The sequence below is a fragment of the Trachurus trachurus genome (assembly GCF_905171665.1).
Source record: "Trachurus trachurus genome assembly, chromosome: 3".
NCBI classification, from domain to species: Eukaryota; Metazoa; Chordata; class Actinopteri; order Carangiformes; family Carangidae; genus Trachurus; species Trachurus trachurus.
Window position 1 is genome coordinate 8,298,758 of NC_139893.1, and position 25,681 is coordinate 8,324,438.

Consider the following 25,681-nt stretch of genomic DNA (forward strand, 5'->3'; position numbering starts at 1 on the left):
CGTCCATGCTTGGATGGAGCATTTTTTACAGTATTAACGCTGATATCAAAGAAAAGGGAGCTGACTACTTTGGGGAAACTTTTACATTACCTGTGTGTGGTTGTTTGTTTAATTGTTTGCGTGTGTGCGTGTGTGTGTGTTTGTTTGTCGGTCGGTTGTGGAGTGTGCATGCATGCAGCCCTGTTGTGGGTTGGCAGCGGCTGTGTCTGTCGCTGTGGTGCAGGTCTGAGCACAGGCCGGGCCCAGTGCTGCAGGTTGTCCGGTAGGGTGCCTGCAGAGCTACAAGCATGCTGTTAATGTCAGGAGCAGCAGCAGCAGCAGCAGAGGAGGGGAACGTGAGGAATGGCTGAAAACTGACGGTGATCTCCCGCAAGGAAACATACCAGGACAGCTAATGATTGCGCGCTGCTGTGTGCTTTTAAAAACATTTCGCTGTCACCGGGGTCAGTTTCTTGTTTGCGACGCGTTCACAGCCACCTAGTACTCGTCTTCTTTTCTTTTTTTATTATTATTATTTTTTTGGGTTCAATTTAATGGGACAACGAAAACGCAAAAAAACGCAAGGTAGGCTGCTACCGCTCCTGTCGCCAGCACTGCTGCTACTTTATTTTCATGGACTAATACGACACACACAGGGGGCTGAGAAATGTTTCACAGCGAGGTAAATCAGAGACGGTGTTTGGTTTCGAACTAGACGTTAGCGTGGATGTTCTTTTTTCGATTGGAGAGCCGTTAACGTACCGAATGTTCGAACGTTACATTTTGTATTTTTAAAAAAGCGACGGTTAGGCTTCATCTCTCCTTCTTCATGCCTCAACCGACCAAACCACATGAGAAGTCGACGTCCGGAATAGATTAAAACCGCAAACAAAGCCTCCCCTGTCCGCCTTTTTTTGTGTTGTGTGTGTTTGGTGTGTGTGAGTGTGTGTCGCTTTCACCTGAACCCGACGAGGAGGAGAAGAAGAAAATGCGTGTGGATTTGTTTTGGATATGTTTGTGGTGTTTCCTTCGTCCTGGTGCCGCTGGTCAAGGGCAGTCGACGGCCGTTTGTTCGCCCTCATGCAGCTGCGATGAAGATGGAGGTGCAGACTGCTCCGGGAGAGGGCTGACCACCGTCCCGACCGGACTCAGCGCCTTCACCTACTACCTGTAAGTAACCTAACATCCACAAACTCTATAAACAACCTTTACAAGCCTCACCGTGAAGGCCCCGTGCGTGCATATATGTGTTTGTGTATGTGTAAAGTGTATGTGTGTGGGGGGATGTTGTATTGTATTTGCATCGCAAGTGAATGATGGACGTTCACCATCACCGGGTAAACTTTCCACAAACGTCTCACAGGAGGGAATTAGGCTATTACCCCGGTTGAAGATGTTTTAGCAAGGCTGCTCAGACAAGGGGGTTAGTGAGGGGGTTTGTTGTAACTTACTGTAGCCTGAGTCATTATTATTCAATGTGTCACAACTCTCAAGGTCTTCCACCAGGTCAGTGAACTAACTACACACACAGTTTTCAGCTTTTACAACTTGTTCCCAACTTATCTTCACTGCAGCTGAAAAGTTACAGTCCCATTAGAAACAAGCATCTGTGTGGCTCAACTACTACTTGTACTTTTTACTTTTAATCAAATGATGCAACTGATGCTTGTTTTTTGCATAATCCATCATTTCGTTATTGATTAAAAGAGTGAAACTGCCTGGTTGAATTTCCTCAAAGCCAAGATGTCCAAGTCTCGTCCGATCAACAGTTCAAGACCCAAAGATGCTAAAAGTGTCCAAGTTTCACATTTGAGGTCCTGCAACCAGTGATGTTTTGATATAAGAATGACCAAATGATTATTGAGCTATCAAAATCAGTGCAGATTTATTTTAAGACAGTCAAGTGATGGATTAAACAACTAATGGTTGTACCTCAGTCTTAAATCAGTCATGTTACAGTCGATTAAGTCCTTCTGCAAAAAACAAACCCACAACTGTTCGATCATTAATAACTAATTTCAGCTCATTTGAGCAATTTGTGCCTCCAGCGTCTGAAAGTGAGCTTGAATATTTCTGTAGTTTGGTTTTGTTCTCTGGGACACTTGAAATGGACATTTTCACATCTCTTTTTTTTTGACACTTTTTGAAGCCTGAGCTGTTTATCAAGAAAGTAAACAGAAGATTGACCAAATAGGCTACTAAGAGCAATTGTCAGTTGCCACATTCAGACAAAATAGTCCAAAATGACAGTCACAAGCTTTCAGATCCAGCGAGACAACTTCAAATAGTTTTCTCCAAACTAGTGATACAGCAATAGACAATCAGCAAAATCTCACATTTGAGTGTCTGGAGCCAGTGAATGTTTATGACTTTATGATCAGCATGGCTTAGCTCTGTTTATCACTGAAGCACTCCATGTGGTCCCTCAAACCGTTATTTGTTACGTCTTATGTGTTAAGTGGTATTTCTGCAAACTCAAATAAGTCTTCTTTCTGCCAGGAATGGTAAAATGTTTGTCTATGGCCAAACCTGCTTACATTTGGATTGAAAACTGGTCAATATTGGATTTAAACTCTAGCTTGGGCCCTAATAAATATTATATTTTTTTAGGCAAACAGAAGATGTTTCTGGTCTTGCAAAAACACCTTTTAAAGGAAAACCTACAGCTAGATAACGAGTGAAAACATCACTATTTGAACTGCTTCCCACATGTTTGGGTTGGAAATGCTATGCAACTGAATCATAGAGTAAAGTTTGGAGAGTGTTGGTCACGAATTGGGCTTGATTCTGGTGAGTTATGCTGCATGGATTGTAGCCAACAACGCCTTGTTCCTAGTGCTGTATAAACCTAAAATAATTAGAATTCAAACTTGTGCCATTATCATACTCTTACTACAAAAATTTTAACTACTGTGTCAAATTAAGTGTTTTTGCAAGATGTGGAGCTAATGTGCACCAGGAGGGTGGGATCAGTATGAGGTGGTGCAGATACAGTTGATGATTGCCCCATGAAGAAAACTTCTCAGTTTGTTCCGCGGCCACTGAGTTAATCATAAACCAAAGTAACCACCTCTGCAACAGCACTGAAAACAGCAATTTATTGTGGCTTGTTGTAGCATTACTGTGCTCCCATGAATAACAAATAGAAGGAGTTATGACTTTAAGTTTACTCAGGCACTCGTCTATTCAGACTGTGTTGGTTAAGAAAATAACCTGTGTTTCATTGTCACCTCGCCTTGAAGTGTAAAGCTTTGTGTTTGTTTTCGGGGAAACCTCTGTGTTGTTTTTGCCACCTTCTAATAGTGGCCGAGGCCTCGCTACACCAGAACCAATATTGTGCCACTTGAAATCGCTATTGTTAGGAGAGTGTGTGTTAGGTAAAATAAGAGAGGGAGTGGATTCATATACCAGGCTGTCAAGACATGTCACGCAAGGCCTGCTGCTTACAGCTGAAACTCTCAGCGTACTTCTTCCTCTGGGAGAAGAAAATGCTCCAGTGTATTATGGGCAGTCCATCTCAACATGAAACAATGTTTTCACAAAATGATATCATACCTCTTATCCCTTCTCTGCTGGCCTATTTATGCCAAAATGGAAAACAATATGTTGTTTTCAAGATCTTGTTGTCTCACAGTCTGCTGTGCTCTCCCCGTTGGTTATCTTGAAACTTTTAAACACCAAAGTGCCAGATACACTCACTTCAAAACCCCTTAAAAGTATGTGAAAGGTTGTTTGTCCCCCTCTCTCTGTCCTACTCTCATTTGTTCTCCTGGTCTCTTGAACTTTAGTTGTCCTCTCCCACTCCCTCCGTCTTTTGTATGTGAAGCACTGGGGTTAGGGATCATGATGGATTAGTGAGACATATTGCAGCTGCAAGGGCTCCTTCTCTCTAGGCTAATGCACCCACAATGGCCTGCTGATGTGTAAGGGAAAAGTTTCATATAGGAGTGTTTTGTTATTGAAATGATCTTCAGCTCAGCCTGTTCACATTTGTTTGTAGTTATCATGTCTTAAGAATAAAGTTGCTAGCATGAAGGCACAGAGGAGAAAACCTAGTCTAGTCGGTGCTCAAAAACAGGGAGGAAGGCGTGTTAATTTAAAGGTATGAACATGCACACATAATAGCAGAAACAGGCAGATTCAAGGTCGTGTTTTGTAAGCTGAACTCTGTCCAAAGGTCAGGAAAACCACTCTGTTCAACTCTTGAGTGTGTAAGGCTGTTTATTCTGTGGAGTTGTACCTTTTAAGAAAAAAGAAATACGTATGGCAATGGAGGCTCATACATTGTACAATAAATCATACGACAGTGTCTGAGTGGACTCTTACCTACAGCCCACAGGGGCTTGAGTTTTGGCATCTGTAATGGAAACAGCCCTGTCACAGGAAAGCAGATGAGAGAGAGGGAGAGAGAGAGAGAGAGAGAGAGAGAGAGAGAGAGAGAAGAGGAGGCCCCTCAGCCAGTTACAAAGAAAACACTCCTTTTTAAGGTATGTAGTTTACCTGTCACCGAGTCTACTCTGCACAGGTTTCGTTTTTGGCACCGCAGCTGTGTTAACTCTTGTGCATTTTAAAGGAGCAAGAGGGAGTTACTGCAGCTTACATCTCACTTGAGTTAGGCCCTTTCATAGTGTGAACAAGGTTGGGACTTAGGGAAAACAGAGGGGTGGCGTCAGGGGTCCTGCACTCTGCTGGTGAAGCTTGCCGGCTTCACCACTGGTGCCCTCAATCCATTTTTAACTGAATGATACTTTTGTTCTTGGTCAGCAGAGGTGAAAGGAGCCAGTCAGTGGTTCCCGCTCGCAAACAGGATGACTTGTGGATGGGGGAATATTAACGCTCTCTCTCCCCCCGTCTCCGCGTCCCCAATCCTGTCCTCCACTTACACACCTATTCCCATCCCCCCCATCACATAGTTTCTAACTGCTGTAGGTTGCATGGTTGAATCTGGATCTAAATCTGGAGCCCAGTACATACTCACAAAACTATACCAACCCCAAGCTGAGTTTGGTAGATTTGAAAGTTTTGAAGTTTTTGACTCGAATCATAAAACGGACAGGGTGTAGGTCTGAGAAATGTTGATAGGACGTGAAAGGTTTTAAAGAATAATGGGTAAATGCTCAGGAGTCAGTCTGAAACATTGCACATAATCTTTAATGTTGTCGTGTGGAGAGCTTGCAAGGACTTGTGACAGCAATTCTGGATAATCTTGGGTAGTTGACATTTATTCAGTGTAATAGCCCAGGACTGAAGCAGGAGGAAACTGCTACTTGTGAATTCACCATCCGTAAAATAAGTGCACCGAAACTCCCATTTGTTTCTTTTATTAATGTTGCATAGTAGAGATAAGTTGGATTTTGAATGTTCCCAGTACTAAACAGTGCACATATCCCCTATGTCTTTATCTTAACTGTCTATTTAACAATAACATCACTGATTAGGTCTTGACAGTTGTCTGCTGCAGCATGAATTTAATAATCACTATCTAAAATACTATCTTGAACATCCTTGAGTTTATGTTCTGTGGACATTGATGCATTGCACCACTGGCTTATTGAAGTTATCTATGATTTATGAAGGGTGACAGTTTTCTTGTGTGTTGTAGAAATAAGGTTTGTTGTGAATCAGTGTTTGGTTACAACAAAGCGACGATGTCAGACCTGACGTTCAGGACCAGTAGCTTCTCAAAACTGATATAAATCTTAGCAGAGTTTGGTTAAGTCTTGGTCTTTGCTGTAAAAAATTGAATTGTTAAATCAGGCAGAGAGAAGGGAAAGCTCTTCTACGTCCGGAAATCAGGTTTCACAAAAAGGAGATGATGGAAGTTAAAAGAAAAGTATGAAGGAAGTGAACTGGTAATTTGCATTCGAAGATATGTAAACCCTGCTATGAATATGCAAAACCAGTGTGAGTACTATTAAAAATGTTGTATGAAAATGTACTTACTGTTATACACTAGATTATTATTATTATAAAAGGCTCTTCACTGTAGAAATAGGTTTGAAATTTATCAAAAAAAGAAAACTTTGTTGTTTATTCAGAGTCTTTGCTATGACAACTGATTTCTTTCCTCAGGTGCCTCCCACTTCTCTTTATCATCTTTTGAGATGAGAGTCCAGAAGTTTCTCTCATGGATCTCTGGAGCTCAGCCAGAGTGGCCATCAGGTTCTTGGTCACCGCTTTAACCAAGGCGTTTCTCTTCTGGTTACTCGGTTAAGCCAGACGTCCAGCTCCAGTCAGAGTCCTAGTTTCTCTAAGCTTCTTCCATTGAAGAATTAAGGAGGCCACACAGGGCTCTTGGGAAAATTCATTGCAGCAAGAGTTTTTTTTGTTTTTTTGCAGCGACCGTCAGATCTGTGCTTCAACACCGACCTGGCTCTGAGCTCTGCAGGCAGCTTGTTTTGTCCTCATGGTCTTTGCTCTTTGCTCTGATAGGCATTGTCAGCTTATATAAACAGCTGTGCGCCTTTATGAATCATGTCCAACCAGCTGATTCGACCACAGATGGACTCATGTCAAGGTGTAGACAAATCTCAAAGATGATCAATAGAAATGGGGAAACAAGCATAATGTGATATTTCAGTTTTTCCCTCTTTAAAACATATTTAACTTCTCAGTTTTCACTTTGTCAAGACGCTGAGTGCAGATTGATGTGGGAAACCATTTTTTTTTTAAATTTCAGGGCTGTAACATCACTGAATTTGAATAAAATGAATTGATTTGAACACTTTGAATGCACTGTAGTGTACAGGCCCATGTAGGTGGTTGTGTTGGCAGAAGTTGCATGCTTTCTTCTTTTCTTTTTTTTCTCTTTTTTTTTTTAACTCGGATGATTAATAGATTAACAAAGTCGTTCCTGATTAATTTCCAGTCGGTTGACTGATCCATTAGTCATATAATTGCTTTAGTTCTGACAAATCCCAAACTGCAACCATTTGCTCTAAAATGTTCACACACTCAATTCCCTGTGAGCGGCGTGCATGGCTTCTCCATCAGCAGACCGCCCGAGTGACCCAACAAACTGTGACAGAAACATTAATGAGAACATGCAAAAGATTGTCTCCATAAACGCCTTGAAACGTCTCCATGGAGGAAGGAGGTGTTTTTCGGTTTCATTTTTCCAATGTTCCCTCCGGAGATGACTCACCCCGTCACACATTTATATGTCACTTATAACCACAATCTGTTGCTCTTTTTTTTTTTTTTCTCGATTGGCTGGCTGTGGTCAATTAAAATCATAAAACACATATTGTTCAGCAGTTTAACCACCGTCAGTGTGCAAGTTTTATTAAACAGTGGGTAACCATAGCAACAGGTCCCCTTCTTTATGCTACCAGTACCATCTCGTATTAGCTGTTAATGGTGTGTTGTAACTGACAAATGCAAAACATGTCGTTGCATGTGTGGTGATGTATAGCTCAACAACATATATTTACATTTAATAAGGTTGTCATCTCAATGTGAATTTATGGTGTTGTCTCGTATTATATCATCCACTGCAAGAATATACAGGCTAGTCACGTTTACAGGCCGAGAAAATAGGCACTGATATAACACATGTACTATAGAAGTCAGCACAATAATAAGTCATAAGTGTTTGTTAGGACTTTGGGTGGGAGGTCGTTTGGTACTGTACTGGTTAGGGGGAAAAAAGCCTCTTTAAAAAATATTTTCATTTTGTACCTCACTTTCAAGGAAGGTGAAAACTAGGGACGCACACTTTTAATTTTTTTTCTGACCGATAACCGATACTCGTCAACCGATAAATTAAAACGCTCGAGGGGGCGATCGATGGTGCTTTTTTTCCGTTATAAAACACACACACACTTGCGCTGCAACAGCTGATCAGCGCCGCATCCACTGATCGCGCTCAGATGGAGGTTAAATCTTCCAATGTTGAACTTTTTGAACGTTTTTATACAAAGTGCAGCCAAACACCAGGCTGAAGAGAGTCTGATAGCTCCTCTGTAGAGCTGCAGGTGAACCGGCTGGAGAGCAGCGCCATCCTTTTTTCTTTTTTTTTTCTCCAGCGCCGTTGTTACAGACGATGCACATCTATGTCCGTGCGGACTACATTTATTGTCTGACCTTCCCTCACGAGGACTGCGCTGCATAACTGGCACATAACTGTCAGTCCTCTTGTGTAACTTTTTGCTGCGAAATATGACTGAAGGCACGAGTGGAAGTCTGTGGGTGTCGACACGCCCCCATTTGATTTGATTTATTTAGCACATAGTCAATTACGATATACATAAAATAAAGTAAAACAAACAAGAAAGAAAAAACAAAACAATAGTATTAATCGGTTAAAGTTCTTGTTATCGGTTAACGGTTAATCATGTGCATCCCATAGTAAAAACAAATCGATGTACCTGAATTTAGCTAAAATGTTAAAAAATATGTTGATTACCATGCAAACAGTTTTGCAAAATGGAGTTGGGAGTATGTTCTCGGTATGGTGTCTGGTCTTTTATACATAACATAATGGCTGAATTGTTGGATTTTAGATTTATCAGGCCACAGGATCTCTGTTGAAAATCTGTCTCTTTTTTCCGAGGAGTACGTTTGTTTTGGCTCGGTAACACAGGCTTGATTTGTGAAGTGCTGCGCTGATTGTTGTCCTTCCGGGGGAAACCTCTCATAGGAACCAATGAACTCTCTAGTTATGTTACAGTAGCTCTTGGCATTTTGGCTTCTGACCTCAGAGTCTCTTCCTGCTTGTTTGGTTTTGAGTGGAGGTAGCATATGTTTTTTTCTTAGGCAGGAGGCCTATTGTGCTTTTACAAATCACTTCACAAAGTTTCCCAACAAGTCAGTTTTATCAGGTGGTTAAAGCGACTCCACAACAGTTACGCCCTGTAGTTATGAAGTGTAAATATTTAGTCACAATTAAGCTCTTTGTGTGACTTAGTTTGTGAGGTTTTTAAGTGACCTGCAAATCTGTGCTTGGTAAATACTTCGCACTATAAATTTGCCAAGTTTGCAACTGCAACTGGTTTCTGCTGTATGCTTCATTTATGTGTTAAAGTCCTGTCTTATGTGGTGCTGAATATGTGGTTGTGTAATTACAGTGAGTTGCAACAGATACGCAGAGATGAACATACAGTACGTGTTGTAGCAGGAACACATAATTTCTGTAGATGTTCACTGCACAAATGACACAACAAATTGATCTCCTAAACTGAAACCTATACCTTTTTATGGCCTTTTACACTGTCCTCCTGTTGTTGGACTGGACATAATAATCCAAGATTAGAATCAGGACATTCAAAGATGAAACAATAAGTCAATTATTAGATTGCAAGAAGAGGTTTATAGATAATCATCAATTGATTTTTATTATTTATTCCCCAGTGTCGGTATGGGCCTAAGATGTCTGGACATGAAGTGATTTATGACATTGTGTTTTCAAAAGGGTTATTGCTGCATATCACTGCTCCTATATCATTTCAACTTTATCTAGTTTCAATCTTTTCTTTCTGTACGATGGCAGTCTACGTCTGCCCATAGCATTATATGGTAAAATATTTAGAAATTGGGCACACTAATGGGAGGCATCCATGTGATGCTTTTCATGAAATTAAATTTTAGTGCCTCCATCATGAAAAATCTAAGGTATGTTCACACGTGACGTTTGAATGTTTGGAAGGAGGTACCAAAAGATTTGTTGGATTAAGCCTAGATTAGTGCACTGTGATATTATATTGGTGTAACTGACTTCCTGGTATGTTGTGGTAAAGTGTTGATTGACAGTTAGCCAAACTCTTTTCTAGTTAACATCTTAGCTCTTCATGTAGTGACTGGATGTTGAAATAGAGCGAAAAAGCCATTGCTTTACTGAGGTTTGGAAGTAGTTCTGGAAACCGCTGGTGTTGGTGCTGACTCCAGTGGCTGACAAGCAAAGGGCTAGCTAACAAAGGCTTACTATTTCCTGTTTCCTGTTTGCAAGACAAAACTCCAACAGATTCACTTTCTCCGAAGATGAAAGTTGGCCCAGATGATCTTCAGACTGAGTTGAACAAAAGCTACCAGATTCTTGGTTTTTGAAAATGTCCATTTGTCACAACAAACGAGAATGTCTCTTTATATACACGAAAACTAAACGCCATATGTTGACTCCATCAGCAGGTAGCTCAAGAAATCTGGAGTCCTTTGACTTCTATCTATGCAATAAGGATTAACATTTTACTTTACAACTGTTGATTTGCCTTAAAATCTAAAATCTGTCTAGTAATACCATAGAAGTGCCAAAGATTCTTCTTCAGCTTGTCATCATGTCGACCTCGTTGATAGTTTTTTAATGTAAAGATGTTTTTTAGGCTACTATTCTGAAAACCTTGTCCGATCTTTGCACAGATTGGCTCGAATCATCTTTGGATCAAGTCTCAGAAATTGAGTCATAGCTGAACCAGTCTTTAACCACCTGACATTAAACTTGCTGCGAGTGCCTACAACCATGCCCTTGACATAATGACACCATGTATCCATGGCAACTGTGTCCTGCCGGGCAGCTGGACCCCTCACATCGCTGCCTGCAGCTATATAGTTAGAAAATGCCCTTACTATACCGTAGCAATCATATTTTCCTTTTCTCAAAGCATGTCTGTTTTTTTTTTTTCCTCCATGATTCTCTGCTTCCTCTGCTAAAACGAAGCCAAATGGCACATGTGAGAGAAATTTACTGATACCTGTTTGTAGAAGCATTTAGGCTTGTCACCATTTATCACAGCTGCATTTTTAGTGTCCTCTTCAATCTATCTTAGCTGGGACAGGCCAGGACCTTGATGAGTAAAGCAGCCAGGCACAGAGGGAGGGAGGAAGTGTGATAGAGTCGTGCAGGCCTCCCTTAACTCCCCAGCCCTGCATGCGGTTCAGAGCAGTCAACAGTCTGCGGAAGATTTAGTCAAACGGTTTAAAATGTGGTTTGGGATGCATCCATCTGACCATCAGTGGTGGCAAATCTGCAGCGGTGGTTGCAGCAACACCACCAGAGATGTTGTCAGGGTAAGAAAAGAAAAGGAAAGAACCATAAGCAATGTGTTGGTGTTGATGGAAGTGGTGTTATAGCTGCACAGTCTATATGGTAATTGGATAACCAGGTAAGTGGAGATAGGACATAAGTCGCAGGGATGATGAGGGTTCTGTCAGGGCCCGCCTTTTAAGGCCTCTTTATGTGTATGTTTGTGTGTGCGGTGTGTCGTTGGGACTGCAGAGGAAGGGCAATATGATCCTTGTAGGATTCAGGGGCCCACACACAAGGTCCTAGAGAGATCTGGCAGTGAAATTCAAGATGACCAGTTGGAGAGTGAAGAGGAAGGGGCGGGGGTGGAGGAGTGGAGGGGGTGAATCCTGGATGTTTTTTCAGTCTTGATACGAGCCATCTCTTTACATATGGCGTCCGGAGGTGGGGAGGAGGAGGAGGAGGAGGAGGAGGGGGGTGGGGACTTGGGGTATTTTGAAGCAGGTTAGTAAATTCCCACTCAAGATTAAATTAAACATCCAGAGTTGAGTTTACTTTCACAATATAGTTCTCCCTGATAGACCTAATATAGCTTTTAGCCCCTTACATTGCAGCACCAGTCGCAAAAACACAGCCCTGCTTTCCTAAGGATAACACAGTCTCATTCTTAGCGAGCGTATACATATCAGTGTTTTCTTTGAAATATCATTATGAAGATGTAAACACATATCCCTGTATTAGCTTTGGCGGGGAAGCAAATCAAGTCCTGTGTGCATATTTTTCATGCTGCTACATGCCTATCTTTACTTGAAGTTGGTTTGAAAACTGAAGATCCCTGCGGCTAAGGAGAAGGGCTTTTTCAAGGCTTTTTTTGTCGTTGAGGTTGCACTCATGCAGGCACAGTCAAAAGACATGAAAAAAGAAAAAACTGCCATAAGGGATGTGTCACACAGCTACCCTGTTGTTTGTATATGGAGTTTACCATCGCAAAGACTCATCATGTTAAGATCTTAATTGCACGTTTGCCATAGTTTTTTTCAGACCCCACACACAAATGAGTTTCTCTTATTGAAAGTAAAGTAGAAAATCCTAATATCTGTTCTTTAAGGAAATTCAGACTTAAAGCTTTCAGGTTTTACTGTTTCTAATGGATTCTTTCTCTCTTTTTGTCTCCACAGTGATCTGAGCATGAACAACATCACTGAGCTTCCAGCATACGTATTCAAGAACTTCCCCTATCTGGAAGAACTGTGAGTACAGAGTACATGCCCCCCACCCACCCCTCTTTTTCTCTTGTTAATGATGTATTTACTCTGTACAATGTTGACATGAGGGCCGGGCTTTATGATATGCACCTGGGTATTTGAGTTTGTGCTGCAAAACACACACAGCGTAGGTGCACAACATGCCCTCATTCTGCGCCGAGGTAAGATAAGCGTGGCGTTACCGCGAGCGAACGAATCACTCACCATTCATGAATTGAGCAAGGGCAGTTATAAAAGGTGCAGTAAAGCTCAATTAAAAAGGTGAGGTGAGACAACATGTATTGAGGCTGCGATCATGTGACATCCTGTGTGCATTTTTTTTCCTTTTAAGGGATTATCAGGGTGGCAACAGAACATCTACGCTCTGGGACTGTGCTGAGTGGCACACAGCTAATCTTAGGGAGGGGGGGGGTTTGTTATTTCTTTATTCTTTAAATACTCGCCTGTCTGGCTAGGTGCTGCTGGGAGTCAGAGATAAAATCTGTCTACCTGATATCAGGTAACATGCAGCCCTGAGAATGCAAACTGACCAGCGAGCGAACAACTGAACGCCACTTCCAGCTCCTGTTGGTTTTTTTTCAGCTCTCGTCGTTGTGCATCTTTCAGCCGGCCGGGTCTTCACCCTCTTCTTTTCCATACACCACTCCAAATCTGCTTTGTCGAAAGGGCAATTTACTTTTCATCACATTGTGTGGAGGAATGCAAGGCAGGAAGGAAGAGGGCAAAACAATGGTTTCCATGGCAACGGGGCTAAAAAAAAAAAAAAAAAGCTACCCAGTCTTACTGCCATGTCTTAGATCATCGTAATAGATGGACTTGCCTATGGGGTGTCTTGTTTTTAAAGAAGGGTATTTTGATTGACATATACCCTTAGTTCATGTGTGTGTTTGTTTAACTGGTGTTTTGGGGAGTGTGTGAGTGTGTGTGTGTGTGGGGGGGCTCGTCTCAGTGAACTTAAGTGCATGAAGTTTTCTCGCTGCGAGGCTGCTGCAGTGTCAGTGAACCAGAGCATGGGCCCTGAGGGCAAAGGCAGAAAGGGAGAGAGTTGACAGAAAGAGAGAGGGCCATCCTCTTCATACAGGACAGGACCGGAGACGAGCGAGGAATATAGCCTCCTCCGTAGTCACGCAATCTCCTCTTCTCTCTTTCTTTCTTGCCAAAGGCACAACAAAGCTGAGCAGACGTGATGACAGGTATTCTCTCACTCCTTTGCAGTTTGTTTGTATTCTTGAATATAACCTGTGACCAATAGGCTCTATATGTATCCACAGTGAGCTGTGATACTGACATCTGGGTCAGTCTCGTGTAGCGGATATGTTGCATTTTGTGGAGAGAACGATTCAAAGCACTTATTTCCATTGATTTAATGGTTTTATTTAAATAATTCTTATTCAGAATTTGGTACTGCATCCATTCTGTTTTGGCAGTACACACAAAACATGGGCTCACCACCAATTACGCGAGAGCTCACCAAGACATTTAAGGCTGGTGATCAGTTGTGTTAATGTGATTGTGGAGCCACAGCTTCATTCAGCTGCAATCAGTACGTTTACGTGCACACCTTATTGGAGCTATGCTCAAAATTCGATTTTGGCGTCTAATCGGACTTCTGTCCTTGTCCCAGTTTACATGCAACTGAGAAAATCTAAAAAAAACTGACGTGAACGTGTCCTCCTCTTCCTAAACACTAGGTGGCGAGTATGCGGCATTTCAGCGGGTTAATACGGCCCCCTTTCTGGTTGACCTATTAGCCAGGCGGCAAACTGGCATTTTCAAACAACAGCAAGATGGTTAATTGTACAGTTTGTTCATCTCGTACATAATGTGCACGTTACTTATTGTGCAGATAAGATGCATGCTATGCTATCCCTCGTGGTCGTGGTGATTTCGAGAGGCAGACAAGAACGCTACAACAATAGCTTTGGGACCGACTTTCTTGGATGTTTTTGTTCCGGGGTCTTACGCCAGCGCGGAGGGTGTGGAGTCCAGTTAAACTCCAATTAAGGCGTATACATGACAGGGAAAGTCAAATTCCAATTGCATTATCTGGGCGTCTTAATCGGAGTTGGAGAACTCAGATATTAGTCGGACTAACGCGTTTACATGCACTCAGTTGTCCAGTTATAGTGTGTGCCATAATAAGTGTAAATGTACTGACTGACTCTTCCTCCACAGACACAAACACCTGAGAGCCTCTAGCTTCAACACACCTTTTACTACCGTCTCTATTGCTCTGTCCATATTCTGAGTTGAGATTTGAACTTATGTTCTGGACTTTGAACCCATTGTTTGTTTCGCCTTGTTCTCTACGGTGTATATGGATATCTCAAGAGCCTTGGTTGGCACTGCCATGGAGTTACACTTATTCCGTCATCCGAAATTGAGTGAATGTGATTGGATGGTTTCCTGCTTACATTTAGAGGTTTTTTTTTTTTACGTTTCACCTTCAGATTGTTTTTAAATAAAAAGAACTAGATGTTTTAATTCAGCGGTAAATCTCATTCACAGATGACTCCACTTAGTTTCATGCCTGTGACTCCATGTGAGTCTGTTTTCTGTTACTGAGGCACTTACCAGCTGTGTTACGGTGACATGAACACGGTGACATGAACATTTTCATTGACAGCGTGAACATAGGAACTGAAGTCATGGGCTTATCTTCTATATACCGACACTGATACAAAAAGGTGTGTATTTCACATGTGCGAGCATGTGAGCACGTTGTGGGGGAGGGGTTGCCGGGTTTAGGATCTTTTTTTTTTTTTTCTGTTGTCGCTTCCGATACAGAAAGTTCAAGTGAATTGTTACAGCAAAAGTTGAAGCAAAAGCCTTTTTTCTTTTCTTTTGCTAAACTTAATAACTCATGTTTATTGCCCTTCTGTCAGACAGCACTGCAGGGCTCTTTGTGAATCTGCTCTTGACAAAAGTAGACCTGAAGGAGTGGTGTTGCACAAGGAGAGGATTTAGCCTTTCCTCGGCGAGATTTAGCACATTCTTCTGTCCTCATCAAAGCCTGGGGGGACGCACTGAATTTGCTGAGAGATGCAAGAGGAGGAGAAGCTCTTTATATTGTGAAACCTTGAAGGATCTAAAAGATTTGTCAAACCACCTTTGCATGTCGTGGTTAGAAAACCTGCGACAGACGCTGCAGGTTCTGCATTGTGTGAGGTTTCAAAGAATGAAAGTCTTATCGAATTAACCAGATTGGCCACTGTCTGTTTGGAAATCAACCAAAATGTGTCATTTTTAATTTGTAGGCGTCCACAATGCGTGCGACAACTCGTACTGTAGTCATGACTATAACTGCAGGTCCTGGAATGAACATGCACTTTCAGAAAAGCTGTCAGAAGACACGCTTTTGACAAATTGTGGCTCGGAAAGAGACAAATGTTCGCAGTGATTGATTTGGTAGTATTGTAAATTGTTGAATATGTCTTTGTGTCAAAGCCAAGTCCATCTGAATTGACAGCCTTTTCTTTTTATGAAGCTGCTGCTGAGCATTCACATCAGAAATAACAGCTGTAGTCAACCACAACAAATCAAACTTAAAAATTGCCTGCAGATGTGAACGTCCAAAATCTGCTCATGATCATGTGCATTCGGAGCAGTTGGTCTGCCGTTGGTGAGATGTAAGTAAGATCCTCACTCTGGATCTCAATCTCGTACTCACATCCTGTCAAGATGTTGGAAACTTTCAATTTAAAAGCGCAAGAAAGATTTTTATTCAACTGTTTGAAGAATCCACCGTCTTTTTTTTCTTCTTCTTTTTTTTTGGACGGGCCATCTTCTCTGACATTGTCTCCTGGCTGCAGCACAGGTGACTTTCCACTCATGTGGTAGATGGAAATTTATTGGTAATTTGTTGCCTGTTTGAGCCAGGTTTCCATTGAAATGTAATGTAGCAGCTCTAACCTGGACCAAAAATTCCAGAAAATCTGCAAAAGATGGTAGAAAATAAATCTGCATTTTTACATCCATGTTGGTGTGTTTTAATAAAAAGTTGGTGGTGCAAATTCTCCAGTTGATTGTGAGAAGAAGAGGACACAATGAGGTGATTAAGCAACATATTCAGAGGATGTTACACTCACATGCTTCATGATTATCAAAAGTTATTTGTCGTGATTGTGCATGAGGAACTCTGTGCTTTTTTATGTGCAAATGATAAATGCATCTGAGCAAAAACAAGCCAATTGAAAACTTGTGAGAAACCAGTGCGATTTTTTTTTTGCACACAAACAAAAGGCCAGTTTCGAGCCCATGTGAAGGGTACATGGTCTTCTAGCACAGTGAGCCTCGGTTCTCAGGCTCACACCCAGCAGCTCTTGTTGCAGGGAATTCGGTCTGCCTGACTCACATTGCAGAGTGATAAATCTGTTGCTAATCTCTCAGGCCAGATAGTGTACCCGGGCTCTGTGTGCCAGTCGGCCTGTCCCATGCTTATTTACACCCCTATTTCCTATACGCTTCCTGTTCCGAGCAGGAAAGGGAGGCGTCCCCTCAGCCTCAAGTTAATTCGTGCTGAGACTGAAGCAGCTGCCTTTATGATAAATGTTACAAGACAGGACTGTAAAAGGGAAATAACGCTGGAGTCATACACAGTTTGTATCAGCCTCAGGGGCGCTGAATTATTTTTTCCCTCTCTCTCTCTCTCTGAAAGCCTCTCTAAAGGGGGAGCATTGAATAGTGATGTCTGGGAGGCCAGGAACAGTTTCTAATCTCTTGTGGGTGACAGACGAAGTGACAACAGGCCGTGGCACAGACGCATGTCTTTGACACCCCAGACCCCGTGTTCAGCTCGAGTGCTGGAACCTGATCTACCGAGCCACTGGATGTCGAAGACGTTCTCAACGCTGTGTATTTGCTTTTATTCAGAAACATAATCTCTCAATACTCTCCGGGTTGTTGCAGGATGTTTTCTTCATGCACAAATCACGGCTTCCTGTTGCTTTTTTTAAAAAAAAGAAAAAAAAAAAAAAAATATCTGCAGTAAAAGCATTTCTCTTTCTCTCTCTTTCACCCAGACGACTTGCGGGGAATGACCTGTCATTCATCCACCCTGAAGCCCTGTCTGGACTGCATCAGCTCAAAGTCCTGTAAGCACACATCCTCTCTCTGCCACCACCACCATCAGTGTCAGAGCACACACACACACACACACACTTATGACAGCGAGAAGTTTTCCACACACACTGGGGGAGAGCGTAAACACTGTAGTTTGTGGTTACATTGTGGTACTCTCAGTTGTTGCCCCCCCCTCCGTAATCATCATAGTCGCTGAGCTTATATCCAGTTGGAATAGACCAAATGCACTTTTCCATTCCTGCCCCAGCTGCAACATCAACAAAGAGCAGTATACAAGCTTGAAGAATTAGTTCTGCATAATTTACAACAGGCTACACACACACGCACAAAAAAAAAAAAAAGCAGAGCCCTGTGTTGATTCTGCGCCGAGCCAAAAGTTTAAAGTCCTGTTGAGTCAGAAGAGGTGAGGGCTTGGATACGAGACAGTAAACAAAAACACACAGAGAGGTTGTGTATTCTTATGTCAGTCGGTTTGTTGTCACTTGTGTAGTTACAGGTAATGTGAATAAACTGTCAAAGTATTATTTTGAAAACACTTCCATTCATGGTGGATTATTAGACACAGTCAGTGGGCGTCCAAAGATTCAGCTTTGCAAACACTGCGAGAGGAAAAAAATCAGAAACCACTGTCCAAAGGAATAACTGTAACCAATCTGGATGAACATAAACAACAAATGGTAATGGTAAATGGTAAATGGTCTGTATTTATATAGCGCTTTACTATACCTGAACGATACCCAAAGCGCTTTACAGTACATCACATTCACCCATTCACACACACATTCACACACAGATGAGACCTACAGGACGCTCACAGCCAGAGTTAGCAGGAAGGATACACATTGTTTTGGCTTCATGGTGTAAAGAATAAAATGTTCCAAATTGAGTTGAAACCTTCACTTTGACCATTTCACCTGCAGGATGCTCCAGAACAACCAGCTGAAGACGGTTCCCAGTGCAGCGCTGAAGAACCTCCACTCACTACAGTCTCTGTAAGTCATGTGTCACACGCTCACAAACACAAACAGCAAAGGCATAATGCATGCAAACTGGAGAGTAGGGCATTGTCTGCTCTCACTAGAGCCGTTGAATCGTTGCACCGGTCAGATATTCAGTCGGACTAATGAAGCTTCAGATGACGGCACTGTCAGGCACTTCCCTACAGGAGAGAGGAAACAATAACAAAGGGATGTAGAAGTGGTGCTGCTCTACTACTCTGCTATGACAGTCTTAAGTCACGGTGTCAAACCAGCGCTGGTAGTGAGTTTTCTGAATAAATAGCCCTTGTTCTCTTTAAGAAGTCGCTGTTAATGAAAAGAAAAAAAGTTATTTAGTCTTGAATTCCTGGAGCCGAAGATACACTGCAGTCATCAGAAACAGCACTGCAGCGTATTTACACAGCCTGTTATCCAAAGTGGAATTCATAGAGTTTGTGCCAAACTAACAACCACGTTCGAGACAGTTACTCACAAAGATAATACAGCCACAGCAACGGCAGAGCAGCAATAAGACTAATCTACCAAAGATCTAAACGTTTTGTGCTAAAAATTTGCAAAACAAATTTATGCAAAAGTTGGTATATCGGCAATAATGGAGTTTAGTTTGAGGCTGCTGAGGCGTCAGCGTGAATGACAGATGAGATGCACCCAGAGCACATACAGAATTGAGTTCAGTCGTTTCTTTTGCGACACAAGGTGCGTGAGTGACTTTATAGTTCAGTTGGAATAAAACATAGAGTTGGATTACTTCCTCTGATGATAGTGACAACACCAATCCGCTGATATTTGTTATTCTGAGTTAAATGTCTCATCAACAAATGGAAAAAGCTGCCATGAAGTTTCTCACAGGCGTTCAGCTGAACTGCTGATCTTTGTCGCTCAGCATTTTTCAGTTTTGCAATACTTGAGCTTTAGATTGAGGGTGGAACTAATCAGTAAATACCATTATGACACATTTCAAGATGGCGAACATGGTCAACGTACCTGTTAAACACCAGCATGCTGCTAACACAAGAACGACCTCACAGAGCTGCAGACTCCCAGCCCTCGTAGACACATAAACTTTAAAAGCATCCACTCTGTGCTCCAAACAACAGGGATTTGTTCCATATTGTTTAACATAAATATTTACTCTGTGTCACATAACAGCTTGACAAACTTAAGCATCCACATGGAGTCGAGTTGATTGTTCAAACTATATTTAGGATAATTGTAATTCACCATGATAGTTTGAATTAAGTTAATTAATATGTGGCTGCAGCCTGCACTTCTCATATGTCAAATAATATTTACAGTACATGAAGACAGTGAAGGCTTAAAATGAAGCAGTCGAAAACTAATTTTCTCATCAACATTACTGACGTCATTTAGGAGCTGCAGCGTTTGTTGTGAAACCGAGCCAAGCAAAAGCCCTGTGCAAATGTCAGTCAGTCCAATTCAGCAGCTTTTTCAATGAGCTTGTGTGTTTCTACATGTTTACTCATAACTGTCAGCCCTCTCACCGTTTCCTGATCTGCTTGCTTGCCCTCCAGTCTCGGCATTGTATTTCTGCGTCTACTCAATGTCGGTTTCACTGAGACCCTAACATGTACACGGCTTCATTTGCACCGCCTCCCAACACCACTGTGCCTTTTTGAATTTGACAGCGACTAAAAGAGAGATGGATCCAGCTGGAGAAACGTGCTCTCAGCCATTATCACTCCTCTATACCCCTCCTTATGTCTCTTGCTTCCTCTCGTCTTTTTTTTTTTTATGTGCCTCTCTTCTTGCTTTTTAACAGATGTCTTTTCTCTGTGAGGGTTTTAAGGTCTGTAGCTGAAGTAATATGCTTTGACAGAGCCAGGACTTGGTTTGTATAAAGCCTTAGAGAGCTAAATGTCAATCAAGACTGTTTTTCTTCCAGCCCAGACACTTGAGGAATTTTGAGGGAGGGTGAGACACTCAGTGAAGGAGGACTGCACAAAAAACAGTGCGATGATGGTGAAAAAAACCCCCACTTGTGCATAGTAATCTTTAAATTACGAATATTTCCCCTTTTTTTTTAATCCTTTGATCAGGATTTCATCCACAGGGGTCAAAGCTCTCTGGTTTATTACAGCCCATAGAGAACAATCAAACATCACAAACATGGCATGAAACTTACGTTCTGTCATAAAACTTTCATTTTGTAAATAAAGCAGTAAGAAACTGACAGGTTAATATATCGCATTTGCCAGATAAACATTCATGACTGAATCTGAATCTAACATCCTCCCACCGCCAACGTTTCCCCCAAGAGACGAATCGTTGGCATTTTTGTTTCTCATTAATGTAATGTGAAAAAAAAAGAAGATAATTCACTCATAATTCATTAGTTTGAAGATTACTGTGGTTGCAATGATGCAGGTGTTGCTCTGCCCAGTTGTTGTGTAAAGTTTGGAAATGACCAAGGCAGACTAGAGTTTTCAGTCCAGGCGGATGTTGATGTTGAGCTGCTGCCCCTCTGCACTGAGGTGCAGGTGTGAGGTTATGCAAATGCCACATAGGTGCTTTTTTTTGGAGGTGTTGTGGGTGGAGCTAATACGGTGGTGGAGACAACATGAGCTCTGTGGTGAACACAGAAAAAAGCAGACCCAGGTTGTAACAGCGGTTTACAGAGTCTGGATGCACTGAATAGATTTATCTTATGCAGGGATTGAGAGCACATTGGGTTCTGTAGACGGTGCTGTAAGAAGTTGTTGGTACAGGTTATTTGCTGCTTAGTTAAAAAAGCAGGGTTCCTACGCAAGTATGGAAAGTATGGAATTTGATTTTATACATTTCCAGGTCTGGAAAGTATGGAAAATGGAAACTATTGTATGGAAATATATTTATTGTATTTATCTTGTCTTGGTTCAGTTTTATCTGAAGTTATTTAGGTAGTATTTTGTATGTGCTGTGCTATTGTATTTAGCTACAATCTCCTGGAAATTATTTGGTTGCATAATGGCATACACATTCAGAATAATGAAAACAAGATAAATTGCATGCTTTTTTTATATTATGCACATCTATTTGATATCACAAATTATTTGATTTTTTTTACCGAAAAGTCTGGAGATTAGGGTCTGGAAAAAAGTATGGAATTAGAAAATTCTTAAATGGGCAATTCAATTTTCCTACACAAATTAAATAAAAGAAGGGACTGAAGTAAAATAAAAATAGTTGTGAATGTGAATACTTTTGCTTTAGAGTCCTATTTTCAAGACAACATCATACTAATTATATGAATCTGTGATTTGCAGTCGCCTGGACGCCAACCATATAACCAGCGTCCCAGATGAGAGCTTCGAAGGCCTTCAGCAGCTGCGCCACCTCTGGCTGGATGACAACAACCTGACGGAGGTCCCCATCAGTTCTCTGAGACACCAGGCCAACCTCCAGGCTCTGACGCTGGCACTCAACCGAATCTCGTACATACCAGACAACGCCTTCGCAAACCTCACCAGTCTCGTTGTGCTGTAAGTTATATTAAGCTACTGTACTAATCCTTTCCAAATTGTTTACGCAGCAGCACTGATCTCCTCAGGTGCATAAAACCAAACACTGTTGTATTTTACATCACTACGATATGTAAAAACACTCAGAAGGATGCCTTTTTGTAAATGAAGGTAAGTGTTGTGTCGTGTTGGGAGTCAATCAGCCTCTGGATTAAGCGTTTACTAATTAAATTCTAATTATTTAGGCAGTTATGTATCAGTATATTTCATCAGTCAAGGCTGTGGGTCAGATATCTTTACTTTATGTGAGTAAAAATAGTCTCAGAGCTTCTGTGTGTGAAGCCTTCGTAGACCCAAATAACTGAATAACGTAAAATAACTCAACAGGAACAACCTGCTGGTGTACTTCTCCGAAACCTTCATTAATCTGCCACACTGACTAAGAACATGCTCATGTTTACCGAAATGACCTGAGGGAGAAGCTGAAGAGGTCACAGTCACACGGTGTGGAGCAGAACGGGATATTTCTCAAGTTGAAAACCCAACGCATGCAAATCCTCGGCAGAGAGATTATACAGTAACAGTGTGACGTCTCTGTGTAGTATCTGAACCATGAGGTGTAACGAGTGGGTGGACACGTTTTTAAATTAATGTTTAGGGATGTTTTGGGAGGGGGTAATCTCTCTAATTAACTAACTTAAACTCTTTGTGTTTGTAAAATATTACTGTGCAGTTAGCTCCCCCTCTGAATTAAAGAAGCTGTAACTCACAGTTTTACACACACATCATCGACATCGTGTCACCACAAATCAATGCAAAGCACCTCTCCTTGTTTTCTGCTCGGGCTCTGAATGTGTCCTGTGAGCAGCTGCAAATCAGATTCACAACAACACAACACAAACTATGTTTTATTTATCTCCGCAGCTTAGAGTTAATAAGTCAACAAAATGGCTCGCTGCTCGTGCCCTGTTGTGTTTCTGCATGCAAGAACTTTTACAGCGAAATATGCCATTGGGGTTTGAATTTGAATGTTAACGACACTTTGATGGTAATGTAAAAAAAAAATTGTTTTATGCATGAAACCTTCCATGAGAGGAACTTGTGCAAATACTGCTATGTGGTGCATTACAGATCTCAGGGATTGTTCCAAACTTAGGTTTTTTTTTTTCTTTCCCCCCCCCTCGCTGCCGCTGTTATAGAATCGCACAAACACGGACACAAGCACACAGACACACAAGACACACATTGAATGGTATTGCTGCAGGCTTCGTATAAACATGTCAGGATAAACAGGAAGAAAAGACCTCGGATCTATTAGGCTGGGAAAACCAGGCTCTGCATATACACATTATAGTACACACACACTGTATTTCGCAAATCACATGACTGGATTAAAACGCACAATGAACGTGAAATACTATCTGTCACAACAAGAAAACCTCCCAGATGTGCGTTTTAAACAGCTTTTTTTTTCTTTTCTTTTTTTTTTTTGCATTTTTTTTTTTTTCCAGGCATCTTCACAACAACAGAATCAAAGAGATAGGAGACAACTGCTTTGGTGGACTCCTGAACCTGGAGACACTGTAAGTGGACAGTCAGTCGTACAGTGTGCATCAGTTAAAGTGTGTTTGTGCTGGTGTTTGTGTGTGCTAACAGCTCCCCCACCCACCTCTGCCCCAGTCCTCCAGACATCATTGTGTCCACTTCCTCCTTTAATTGCTCTAGGATAAATAGAGCAAAGTACATGATGCTTATCAAATCTGCCCTCCCACTGTTCACTTCCTCCTGACACACAGCCTTACCTAATGGCACAACAGCTACTGTACAGGCCACAGACATTTACAGGAGACCCGGGATCTCCTGAGCCGTTTTAGTTTTTTTTTTAGTTGTTTATCCTAACTTCCAATCTCATACGTTTGAAATGAAAGTATTTACTGGTAATCGTGCTGATCCGCTGTTTACGTTTTCCTACTTAACAACGCTTAGTTTGGCTGAATTAACATTAGAAAAGGCCGCTCTGCTGTCACGCATTAGCAGCCTGTAGCACTGTGTTGTGTTTTGTATAAGATCTGTGAAGAGAGGAGGTCGAGCTGGTGTGAGAGGACGGTTTAGAAAGTCAGAATCAACTGATTAATTGATTAGTTGATTGGCAGAAAAATAAAGTTTTTTTATTGATGGCTCATTAAATTACAATTGGGTATCTAACAAACTAATATTTAATCCAAAAAATAATTAAGAAATCAAAATTTGTTGGAAATTACTACATGATCTGTTAGAAAAAGGTCCAATGTTTTAACATTAAGTTATTGGTGTTATATATGATATTTTATTTGAATATTTGTCATTGATTGACTTTTAATCATAAAGCTCTGTTAGCAAGCCATATATTTTGCAAATATGATTTTAACAGTGTAAGTGAGCTTAGTTATTCGTAATTACTTTGTCAGCCGTCACAGAGACACAGAATACATGAACACACCTCGGCTAAATTACAGACATTTTTGTTTGAATGTATCATTAACTACTCTGCATGTTGACAGGTGGATTTGTTTTGCTGTTTTAAAAAAAACTGAGCCGACTCTTTGTCTCCTTCTGTCTCACCACAGAGACCTGAACTTCAACAACCTGATGGTTTTTCCTAAAGCGATCGAGGCCCTGCCCAAACTGAAGGAGCTGTGAGTATATTGTCCTGATTCTTCAGTCTGTCTGTGTGTTTGGGGAGATGGGGGTGGGCAGGGATTTATTATACCAGCTTGACACTCGAGTTAGGGGCTCGTTAACTCATGAAGTCTTGACAGAAGTACATGTTGGTGTCATTAAGTTTTAATGTGATTGAAAAAGACTAATATCTGATGAAGAAGCTACAAACTAGACAGATGAAACCTGCCTTTATTGTAGTGTTTGTTAAACTCTCTGAGCAGTTTCTGTTCACATACACACACATCAGGTAAAAAAAAAAAAAAAGGCACATAATTAGGGATGGGTACCGAATTCTGTACTTTATTTTGGTAGATATAGTCTCATGAACTATTAATTTCTTTTTTCATTGAATGACTATTTGGTATTCAAAAATCATTTCCCATCCCTAAAACATAAAATACTCTTAAGCATTTTGACTATTATTTATAGACAAAATGACTTTAATTACCACACTTGCACACAAAAAGTACCAAAAACAGGTACTGTTGTGTACTGGTACCATTTCCCAGGTACCAAGTATCGGTACCGTAGCGATTCAAATGTGAAAGGTATCCATCCCTACACATAATCCTGTTTATTATCCTATTATAAAGTCATAATTAATCTGGGCTCTTATCTAGTAGGTGATGTTTCAGGAGAAATAAATTGTTTGAAATTCTCTGCTACATTTCAATATTTGTGGCCGTTTTATGTTCAGAGCTTAAAACCAATTGTCATTTTCTGCTTCCTCTGAACAGCACAGTGTTCAATATGTTAGATTTTTTCCTGCTGGAGCTCAACATATGTGAGATTTCATCTTCAAGTGTCTTTACACCGTCTCCTTGACCCTCCTCTTTCCCTCCTGCAGCGGTTTTCACAGCAACGATATTGCTTCTATACCTGAAGGTGCCTTCCACAACAACCCGCTGCTGCGAACCATGTAAGATTAAACTCCTCCTCCGAATCATGATGCGCATTCATAAACTTATTCAAATGCCACCGTGCACACTAGTGTAGAGGTTGGATGTGAGTGTAAGACCTCAGTAGACGAGTGTCCAGAAGATGGTGCCATTCTCGCATAGTAAATGACTTTGGTTTGAACTCTTCCCCCTGTGTGCTCTCTCTGCCCTCTCAGACATCTCTATGACAACCCGCTGTCCTTCGTGGGCGCATCAGCTTTCCAGAATCTGTCCGACCTGCACTCCCTGTAAGTCCCACTGTCAAACACGACTCCTGACAAATCGCTGCTCTGTTTGAACCCAG

At 41.5% G+C, this 25,681-nt stretch overlaps 1 protein-coding gene across 3 annotated transcripts in view; it reads left to right on the forward strand.

Annotated features, from left to right (window-relative positions):
* Positions 1-221: 221 nt before the first annotated feature.
* Positions 222-25,681, forward strand: part of lgr4 (leucine-rich repeat containing G protein-coupled receptor 4) — a 34,367-nt gene continuing 8,907 nt past the window's right edge. The window contains exons 1-9 of one of the 3 annotated variants that reach the window (XM_084001640.1): positions 222-1,149; positions 12,115-12,186; positions 17,223-17,294; positions 18,204-18,275; positions 21,545-21,760; positions 23,251-23,322; positions 24,346-24,414; positions 25,287-25,358; positions 25,554-25,625. In XM_084001640.1, the coding sequence (XP_083857766.1) occupies positions 968-1,149; positions 12,115-12,186; positions 17,223-17,294; positions 18,204-18,275; positions 21,545-21,760; positions 23,251-23,322; positions 24,346-24,414; positions 25,287-25,358; positions 25,554-25,625 (899 nt within the window). In that variant the 5' untranslated portion in view covers positions 222-967. The remainder of the gene's footprint in view (positions 1,150-12,114; positions 12,187-17,222; positions 17,295-18,203; positions 18,276-21,544; positions 21,761-23,250; positions 23,323-24,345; positions 24,415-25,286; positions 25,359-25,553; positions 25,626-25,681) is intronic. The other 2 variants (XM_084001641.1, XM_084001642.1) reach the window with 2 other exon arrangements.